The sequence below is a fragment of the Bidens hawaiensis genome, unplaced genomic scaffold, assembly GCF_021521415.1.
Source record: "Bidens hawaiensis isolate Kalapana, Puna unplaced genomic scaffold, B.hawaiensis_p1.1 tig00016848_1, whole genome shotgun sequence".
In the NCBI taxonomy this organism is placed as follows: domain Eukaryota; kingdom Viridiplantae; phylum Streptophyta; class Magnoliopsida; order Asterales; family Asteraceae; genus Bidens; species Bidens hawaiensis.
Window position 1 is genome coordinate 471,143 of NW_027492555.1, and position 11,218 is coordinate 482,360.

At 33.4% G+C, this 11,218-nt stretch overlaps 1 protein-coding gene and 1 pseudogene across 1 annotated transcript; both read left to right on the forward strand.

Annotated features, from left to right (window-relative positions):
* The first annotated feature begins 5,676 nt into the window (after positions 1 to 5,676).
* LOC143552349 (putative methyltransferase PMT17) lies at positions 5,677 to 7,941 on the forward strand (annotated as a pseudogene).
* A 2,240-nt stretch (positions 7,942 to 10,181) lies between these two features.
* On the forward strand, positions 10,182 to 10,591 carry LOC143552351 (uncharacterized; the record flags this gene model as incomplete). Its single annotated transcript, XM_077042599.1, has 2 exons — positions 10,182 to 10,452; positions 10,527 to 10,591. Coding segments are annotated over exons 1-2 (336 nt in total), but the record flags the coding sequence as incomplete, so codon positions are not given.
* Between the last annotated feature and the right edge of the window lie 627 nt (positions 10,592 to 11,218).

Consider the following 11,218-nt stretch of genomic DNA (forward strand, 5'->3'; position numbering starts at 1 on the left):
CTAAGAACAATAACTACAAAGATGAAAAGTTAGGATGGCTTTGCAACCCCTATGATGCTCATCCAGGAGTGAAGTGGTGTTGTTGTAAAGATCTGATAGATTGCTCTCGCGATAGAAAAGTATGCGAGAAAATATGTGCAAAGAAACATCATGAATGTGATGCATAGTCACTACCATAATAAATTCATTGTTATGAGTACCGTATTATTAAAAAAACTTTACTTATATAGATTCATGGTTCTTTCATCAAAAATAGGGCTAGCCCCCTTTGATAGGACTTGAGCCTCCTTTGAGCACCAAGTGGGTAATGGGCGTTAGGGGGTTGGGTGGTGGGACCATAATTAATTCCAACCAATCAAAGTACCTCATTCACATTTTTATATATAAAAAGTAAATAATAATTGTTTTTTAGTTAAACCATAAAACGTTTTTGAGTAAAAAAGTTAGTGAGTGCCCCGTGCCAATACATTTTACAGTATTTAGTTACTACGCTACACATGGTCTCAAGTTGTCTACAATACCGATTATACAGAGCTTTTCGTCGATTTTAGGCGCTAAATGGTTTTTTTTCTTGGTGTCTACCTATTGGGCACCTTAGTTTAGATGGTTGGTTTCGGGCCTTCTTATTGTAGAAAAAAACTTGAAAAACAAGATGAATGATTTGGAGAGAGAATACATTTTACAATATTTAGTTACTACAATACACATTGTCTCAAGTTGTCTACAATACCAATTATACGGAGCTTTTCGTCGATTTTAGGCGCTAAATGCCTTTTTTTCCTTGTTTTCTACCCATTGGACACCTTGGTAACTTGGTTTAGATGGTTGGTTTTGGGCCTTCTTATTGTAGAAAAAAACATAGAAAAACAAGATGAATGGTTTGGAGAGAGAATTAAATTTCTTAAAGAGATTACTAATTAATTTTTCAAAAAAATATGATATTGTGACAATGTTTTTATTAGTTTTTCAGTTTTTTTTACTATGTTTTCACAGACCAGACATCTTACAGATCACAAGTCGAATTGGATGGATTGATAGCCCAAATTAAAGAATTGGATGACGACTTAATCATTATTTTTATAAAAAAAAGTATAAAAGTTATACCTAAAATTTATTATTACATGGAGTAAAAGTTTTACATAAAAAATTTAATTAATAGAAACAGAATGATACATGTTTAGAATCACTTATACTGTTATATACTTACATTAATTATTTTAAATGACCACGAATCAAAACACTAAAGTTAGGGAGTGCATAAAACCAAAAAAAAAAAAAAAAAAAAAAAGAATCGAAATCGAAAAACCCAAATAAACCGAACTGAATTAGAAATCGGCGGTTCGGTTTTGAACTTTAGCAAAAACCGAAATATTGGTCATGGTTCGGTTTTGTATATTGTTAAGAACCGAAAAAACCGAATCGCACCAAAATAACAAAAAAAATCGAAATAACCATAATATCTTAACCGTAGTCATTAAAACAAAATCTACCGATGACTATTTGTTTAGTTTAAACCTATGGTTAATAATAAATATATTTGATTTCTACATATGGTTAATAACTAATAATACTACTATTTTGAATTTTGATTTTAAATGTATATTTTATTAACTTTTAATATTTGAAGTCTAAATATTCAATACTCTATTAATTGCTAGTTTAAAGAAAAAAAAATATCATACCTAATTTCAATATCTTGGGTCAATTTTTTTAAACCTATGGTTAGCCATTTAAAATTCAAAAGTTAATAAAATATACATTTAAAATCAAAATTCAAAAATACTAGTATTATTGTTAGCCATTAAAACAAAATCTACCGATGACTATTTGTTTAGTTTAAACCTATGGTTAATAATAAATATATTTGATTTCTACATATGATTAATAACTAATAATACTAGTATTTTGAATTTTGATTCTAAATGTATATTTTATTAACTTTTAATATTTGAAGTCTAAATATTCAATACTCTATTAATTGCTAGTTTAAAGAAAAAAAATATCATGCCTAATTTCAATATCTTGGGTCAATATTTTTTAAACCTATGGTTAGCCATTTAAAATTCAAAAGTTAATAAAATATACATTAAAAATCAAAATTCAAAAATACTAGTATTATTGTTAGCCATTAAAACAAAATCTACCGATGACTATTTGTTTAGTTTAAACCTATGGTTAATAATAAATATATTTGATTTCTACATATGGTTAATAACTAATAATACTAGTATTTTGAATTTTGATTTTAAATGTATATTTTATTAACTTTTAATATTTGAAGTCTAAATATTCAATACTCTATTAATTGTTAGTTTAAAGAAAAAAAATATCATGCCTAATTTCAATATCTTGGGTTAATTTTTTTTTTTGGCCCAAAAGGTTTTGACTCGAGTAGCAAAACAAAAAGAACCGAAACCCAAAAACATAAAACCAAACCGAAAAACCGAAACCTAACGGTTTTATAAGATCATAAAACTGAAAGTTTGGTTTTCGATTCGACTTTAGTCAAAAACCGCACCACGCACACCCTAACCAAAGTATTGAAAAATAGAGTTTAACCAAACTTTATCAACATATATTTTTTCAAACCCTTAAAAACAAACTTTCTCACAACGCAAGCAAGTTCTCTAGTTCCTGGTTCAACCAGGTTTGCTTAAAAACCGCTCGATTCAACTTAAACCGGGTTTAGCATGTTAAACCGAACTAGTAACATAGCCAGTCCGACCGACCATTCTAGTTCGGTGTTAATAAAATCGGTTTCCTTATGTGGGTTTTGGTAGGAGTGTTCATCGTACAGCTCTTGATGGTTAAATAAACCCGTGGCCCAACTGTTAGTAACGATTTATAATAATAAAAAATTGAAACCGAACCGTGAATAACTGAAATCGAATTAAAATGAACCATTACTAACGATTTGGTTGAGGATATAAAATGAACCCGGACATGAGGTGTAAGCCCGAAATTTAAAGATTTTAGGACAAATATTCGTATGGAAAAGAGCATAGCATTAGATTAGTATTAAAAATTTTCTTGGGAATGGAATATAAATGGTATTAGGTTATACCCAACCGGCCAACCCATTACTCAAAACATCTATACTTGTTTAATTACCGAAACCATACCCGTGTACATTTGCTTATTTTTTTGGTCTTCATTGGTCTATGGGTAATTTATTAATTTTTAGTTTTGTTTTCTAATCTTCTTTCTTGATAATTAAAATTGCATGTAGTGTACTTGGAAACTCATATAGAGACTATTTAAGCAGTTTTGAGCCGTAGTTGTTATTGGGGCCAAGTGGCGCCACATCATTTGCCCACACCAATTTTCAGCTATTTTGTTTTTGCAATTTTTTTGGAACCAGAACAAACGTAACCGAAAAATTGAATTTGTGTCGACTTACCGTACCTAACACCCGGGACCGACAACACTCGGGTTTAACCATTGCTCGGATTTTACCGACTTATCGCCTCAACGCTCGGGAGACAACGCTTTGGTTTACCAACGTTCGAGACTGACAACGCTTGGGTTTTGTAAATGTCCGAGTTTTACCGACAGAATAAACTTCATTTTAAATAGGTTAATTTTGTTTGATTTGATGAATTTTTTTTTTGGCTTTTAACATTTGGTTTTTACCAACGTTGTTTATATGGTACCTAACGAACGTAACCGAAACTGTCTAAATTCACATTGACTCGCCACTTTAGCGCTCAAGTTATACCAATGTCTGGGTTTTACCGACCGAATAAACTTCGTTTTTAATATTATATTTTATGCTACTATTTTTATATGTTATTTGACGAATTTATTTTATAGCTTTCAACGCTAATGTTATATCAATGTTGTTTATATCATAACGAACGTAATCGATATTGACCGAAGATCGACTTGCTGTCGTAACACTCGGTTTTTACCCGCGGGGGATTTTACCAATGCCCGTGCTTCAACGCTCGGGTTTTCCGACATAATAAATGTTGTTTTATATATTTTAGTTTTTTATATGATAATCTTTTTATAATATGTTAATTCGACGAATTTACTTTTTGGATCCACATTAGTGCACTGCTGCAACACAACGAGAATATAAAAAGATCCAACCTGCCCAACGCAACGCGCCAAATAATTAAAAGATTTAAGGGTGTGGTGCCATAACCTTTTGGTTGGGGCACGTGTCAGGCCTTCGTTGGGCCACATCAATTTTTTTATACATATACATACGAATTCAGTGGTTAAGATTTGGTGTCGTAACGAACCTAGCCAATATTTATCGAATGTGCGGTTGGACGTTGATGAATATTTTTTAGGTTTAGTTCCCGTGTCATTATACCGTTGGGTTTAGATACGGTACCGTAATTAACGGACCTATAACGGATAACGGCCGAATTTGTGTCGCTAAGGTATTTACAAGGCGCCGTAACAAACTTAGTTGATACCGATTGAATTAGGGCGGGTTACCTAGTTATTTACAAACTAAAGGTGAATACTCGACACATGTGGGTTGGGTATGATGCATAAATTTACAATCGGGTATACGACTGAAATTACCAATACACATGTTTCGTTGCTATAACTATTTCATTTACGCACGAAGCTTTATTGTAATTGATATATTACATCAATTTTTTAAGGTATAATGGTTTTTATTAATCCTAAATATCATATTTTAGTTAATGTTGGTCCCAACTAACGAATTGGCTTCTGACGGTCCCAACTTTTAAAGTATTTGTTCAAAACAGTCTGCGACTAACAGAATTCATCGTCGTCCGAAAAACGTTTTTGGCAGGAAAACTCACATTTTCTTTCCCTAAAACTCAACATTTTTTGTCCCAAACATTTCGTAACTTTGTATCGGACCTTTAGGAACCTTTTTTTAGTAAAAACCCCAATTATTAAGGTCGCCGGAACCCTAGAATCATAGTCGGAATCTGTTGATGGTGCTCAAGTAGTGGTGGTTGGTTGGTGGTGAGTCAATTGATGGTGGTGGCGGTGTTCAAGTGGTCTTTTCCGGCAAAAAAAATTGACTTTTCAGGGCAAAAACGTTTTTCCGACAACCTGAAACTAACAAATATGTTAAAAGTCGGGACCGCCAGTAGCCAATTCGTTAGTTGGGACCGACAGCAACCAAAAGGCAATAGTTAGAATTAATAAAACCAATATACCATTTTTTAATCTGAACACAATGTACACAGATTAATATTTTTGTCGTTTTTTACACAAAGATACCAAATTTGAGTTTATAGACCTTCGATAAGCTCTTGCTTATGTAATAACTGTTACTTAGGATATCAATCATGTTAATTATATTTGTTCTTAAAACAACAAATATAGGTTAAAGTTAATGTGCTCCAGATATTATGAGGTTCTATACTTCTATTACTATATATGCTAGCTAGAAGTGTTAAGCAAATGGAAACCTGGAGGAGTAATAAATTCTAAATTCTCTCTAAACCTTTATATTTTTTTTCTAGTTTTTGGGGAGGGATCCGGAATCATTGGATCTTATTTATAATTTCTGTTTATGTGTGGACCAGATCTATTGCATAACACATAACAAATTTCAAACATCATCACCATTGTTGTATTCTACATTAATTTCTTGAATGGACACATGCAATACAAATGATCTAAAGTGAAGCAATTTCTTGATCTTATTTTGGGTCTTATGATCCATGTGTTGAAATGGCTAAGGAACATGTCGGATTACCAAAAGATCACCAACAAACTCGAATCCTAACAGTTATTGGACTTTGCGTGTTATTCTACGTATTAGGAGCTTGGCAAAGCAGTCTTGCGCCTATAACAAGTACCGTAATCACCAACAAAGTTGGGCACGAAAAGAAATCTAATGATTCATCAAGATCACCATCTAAATCATTGGATTTTGAAGATTCACAAGAGTTACATGAGTTCCCACCATGTAACATGTCGTATACCGAATACACTCCATGCCAAGATACGAATCGCGGAAACAAATTCGATAGAGAAATGTATAAGTATAGAGAAAGACATTGTCCAACTAAAGAGGAGCTCTTGCGTTGCCTTATACCTGCACCACCGAAGTATAAACTACCATTCAAGTGGCCAAAAAGCCGAGACTATGCATGGTTTGATAACATTCCCCATAAAGAACTTAGTATCGAGAAAGCTCGTCAAAACTGGATTAAAGTTGAAGGTGACAGGTTTAGATTTCCGGGAGGTGGTACCATGTTTCGTCATGGAGCCGGTTCATACATTAACGATATCAATGAACTCATCCCTCTCTCAAATGGAACCATTCGAACTGCAATCGATACGGGGTGTGGAGTAAGTATAGCTTTTCACTTCCATTTTGTCCCTAATATTTTGAATTGAACATTGTAAGGTTAATGCATTATATATAAGCTGAGTGAAGGTTGCAAGTTGGGGTGCATACCTTCTCAAAAAGGACATAATCACAATGTCTTTTGCTCCAAGGGATACACATGAAGCCCAAGTATGGTTTGCTATAGAACGCGGACTTCCTGCTATGATTGGCATTTTGGCATCACAAAGACTTCCTTACCCGGCTCGGGCATTCGACATGGCTCATTGTGCTCGTTGTCTGATTCCTTGGAGTCAATATGGTAATTATATTATTTCAAGTATCATCAGAAACAAAAGTTATCAATCAAAAATTACACTAGTTTAGTAATAACCAAGCACCATATTTGAAAGAAAAAATAAAATTTTATTTCTTCTATAACTCAATCTTCTTATTGTTTGCTATATATTTGTAGATGGATTATATTTAGCTGAAGTAGATAGAGTTCTAAGACCTGGTGGTTACTGAATTCTTTCTGGACCTCCTATTCGATGGAAGCGGCTGTGGAGAGGTTGGGATAGAACTCCAGAAGATTTAAAACAAGAACAAGACGACATTGAGGAAGCCGCGAAACATCTTTGTTGGAAAAAAGTCATAGAAAAGGATGCTCTTGCTATTTGGCAAAAGCCAATCAACCACATTGATTGTATCAAAACTAAAAAAAAAATGACAAGCCACATATGTGCAAATCAGGCCATGCTGATGAAGCTTGGTACTCTAATTATATAATTGTCTTTCTCATTGTTACCTAGAAGTTATATATAACATATTGATGTAACATAGTTTTAGTCATGATTGGTATATGTAAGGTATAAAGATCTCGAAAATTGCATTACTCCCATGCCAGAAGTAAGTAACGCAGATGAAGTCTCGGGTGGAGCCTTAGAGAAATGGCCAGAACGTGCAACGCTTGTCCCTCCTAGAATCAACAACAATTTGGTGACGGGTATCACAAAAGAGAAATTCCAAAATGATAATGAAATATGGAAAGCGCGTGTGACACATTATAAAAGCATAGTTTCCGCCTTAACACAAGGAAGATACCGTAACATATTAGACATGAATGCCTACATTGGTGGATTTTCTGCGGCCTTGATGAAATATCCCGTGTGGGTAATGAATGTTGTCCCTACCAATATCGAACCAGACATGCTAGGAGTAATTTATGAACGCGGATTCATTGGTGTGTATCATGATTGGTGTGAGGCATTCTCAACTTATCCAAGAACATATGATTTTATTTATGCTGGTGGTGTGTTCAGCATGTATCAAGATAGGTATATGAAATTTACATGTTTTTCATATTTATGAATTTACATCTTTAACGGTTATGATGTTTGTTTGTTTAACGTAAAGGTGTGACATCACGGATATTCTATTGGAAATGGATAGAATTTTGCGACCCGAAGGGACTGTTGTATTTAGAGAAGAGGAGGACGTGATTTGGAGATTAAAAGAATAGTGAAACGTATGAGATGGAATATTACCAAGACCATTGTTCATGAAAGTGACAACTAAAGGGAGATACAATACTAGTTGTTGTCAAGAGCTATTGGACCGGTGAAGCTAATGTTCAAGAGCAAAACAACACTAAATTGAACTAACAAGTGTTGCAGGCTGATGATGGCCTTTGTCTATTGTGAGGTACCAACATACGGGTCAAGATGATTGGTTAACGGGTTAATGCATATTTGGATTGAAACGGGTTGTTTTTAATTAGCTTAGGTGTGGAGTTAACCGATAAACATTTATATATCTTTTTTATAATGAGTTAATGCATAGTTTTTATGTTAAGTGTTTTTTCTATTTCTCAATTAATGAAACATTGGTATGGACTCCTATTTAGAGGAAAATAGGGGCCATATTAACCGAAAGGAACTGCTAATTACCATTTAACTGAATCTGGCAAAACAATACAACATAAAATATAAAAGAACTTACAACTATAGCCTCTATAACTGTACTCTAATATTCCTTCTCAAGTTATCAACAGGCACAATAATATAAATCTTGGGTCTAAGAGTGTCAAAACGATGTAGATGACGAACTTTTGTTTAGACAGTCATTCAAGCCGAGCTATGATATGCAAACGAACTTTCGTTTAGACAATCATTCAAGCCAAGCTATGATAATATGATATGCTATAGCAAACATGAAGACACTGAGCTAGAACCATATCCTCTCATGAAGTGTTGATCCATATCAAGTTGTTTCCTAAGCTGATGAAACACGAGATTGATTGTTAAGTATGCGGAATTCGTATTCTTGCACCATAATGTAAGTGGACTAGTAGAAGGGAGACAATATATATAGGTCATGTATATATGTAATACAACATAGCTAAAAAATTATATGAACAATATCCAATAGTCAACCTTTGTACTAGAACAGGCTGCAATATGAATTTTCTTATAACTTCAGCTAATAAGATAGGGTACAAGAAACACACAAAGTTCTGTACGAGAGCGGCAATCATCGAAACAACCAAATTGTAATCGTTTTAAGTTTAATAAGTACGGATTACAAGGCCAACCCCTTATATCTTTGGAAATATTTAAACCCTTGTTAAATATTTTAACTTGCTAAAGTTGTTAACTGATGATATGTTAAAACTTAAGACAATATCATTATACATGTTAATATAAGGGTTTATAACATAAGATTGTAAGAACTAAGAAGGCCTCAATAAGGCTGGATTTTATGTCTTAAGCTCCAAATTAGTAGTTGAGGCCACCTACTCGTTATATATTTTTTGTTTCATATTTCAAACGGTGTCACATGGCGTTTCCATACTCATCACTTATTTTAAATATGTCACCTCGTTGTCCGTTTGATCTTGTTAAACAATGATATCCGAAGAAACTACGACTTATTCAGTTATGTAATAAAACATTGTTTTTGGTTAATTCATTAAATGTATACTGTATATCATTTTGGAAATAACCGAGTAAAACTAGTCGATCGGTAGGAATATAACTTATGCATAATTTCATATACATAAGCATTAGCATGGTTGTAAAATTGCGCCAAGGCGTCGATTGCTAGTTGGTACTTCCACTTATTAGTCGTTATTGGTCAAAATCGTTAAAATTTAAAATAATTAAACGTTAAATTTGGTGTGTGTATTTATATATGTGTGTATATTTGAAAAACTACATATATATTTCAGTTTAATTAATTCTGATTAATCGTTAGACCCTATCACGCTGTCCGACTAGCGCCTAGCAAGTTTCCTACAACACCGTACATAAGATAAAAAGTGAAACTTGGTGCCGCTAAACCTCATTGGTCCACGTGGCGAGCACCAGCTTGTGCACATCATGTAATGTCTTTTGTTTAAAATCTATTTTTTTTTTGTTTCAATCCCAGTTTGTAACAAATGTAATCAAAACTGACCGAACTCACATTAACTCACTGTTGCAAAACTTCTTTTTTATAGACCGAATAAATGTAACGTTTTTTAATGTTATATTTATATATCATAAGATGGATATTGGATTATAATAATATAAACTTTGCCTCGTTAGTCGGTGTTAATTCAAACTTTAAAGAAAACTACTACAACAGTTCCCAACTTTCAAACTATTGGCCTAGCAACAAACTTTTCACAATTAGTTTTTGCTGACGTGACTGCTTAGGTGAAAAATAAAGCTATTTTTAATAAGTTCTTAGGTATAACACATATCAACCGAACCTAGTTTAATAATTTAATTTCACATTTATTTTTCTTTTTAATTTTTTGAAAACTGTGTATGAGTTAGCCATTTAGGTCTAGTTCATCTTCATCATCATCTTCATCTTCATCTTCATCTTCATCATTCAGAAATCAATTCACAGAGAAATAATGGTCACCTTAACTTTGCATCACTTACCAGTCTTTACTCATTTCAATTCACATCGAACCACCACGACCAGTGTCCGAACAACTACACTTACAATTACCACCGTACCAGTGTCTCCATTTATCGGACAGAAGCTAAGGCGGCTACCATCAGTCCAACCAAATCCAAAATCAAACACTACCCATCTCTGCAAATGCCAACTTGCTCAAGATTTTGCACCTGTAGCTTCTGCAGGCTACGCTCTTCTTCTTCTTGGCGGTGGTGTGTTTGCCTGTAAGTTGTTTAATTTGCAGTCATTAATAATTGGTGTGAGTTTAAGGGTTTTTGGATGTTGGTTTTGTAAGCAGATAATAAATCAGGAAGTAAAGGGTCGCTTTTTGGTGGGCTTACAGGGGCTGCTCTTATGGCTGCTGTAAGTTTAATAATTAGATTTGTGATATTAAAAATTTATGTTTTTAAGACTAAGAAAAAATGATGATAATTTGATACTTACAAAATATAAAATTTGTAGTTAGGAAATTGTGATTTGTGATTAGGGAAAATGTATGCATACGTGATACACCGCCCAAGGATTATCAATTTGTTTTCATTTGAATGGTTAATCGTGTACAAAACGTAAATGAACATGAGACACAAGGATTTACGTGTTCAGTGTAAGCTGACCTATGTCAACGCTTTCGTGATGAGAGATTGCAAGTAGGGCTGTAAACGACCGAATGAAGCGTTGTTCATGTTCGTTTGTTTAGCATGAAACTTGTTCACGAACGGTTTATGAACCCTACCGAACGGAAAATCTTGTTCATGTTCGTTAAGGAATTGAACTTGTTAACGAACGCAAATGGACATTTACTGTTTAAGAAAAAGATCTTAATCCGAAACATTAGGCATAATTACCTTAATTAAATGTAAAGTTAAGCACTTGAGATAATAATAATAATAATCATATAATCATTCCCCAATCAGCGGCTTTGTTTTGATAATGTCAACAAAGCACAAGTTAGATTTAGTCTTAGTTAAATCAATACTTTATAAAAAAACT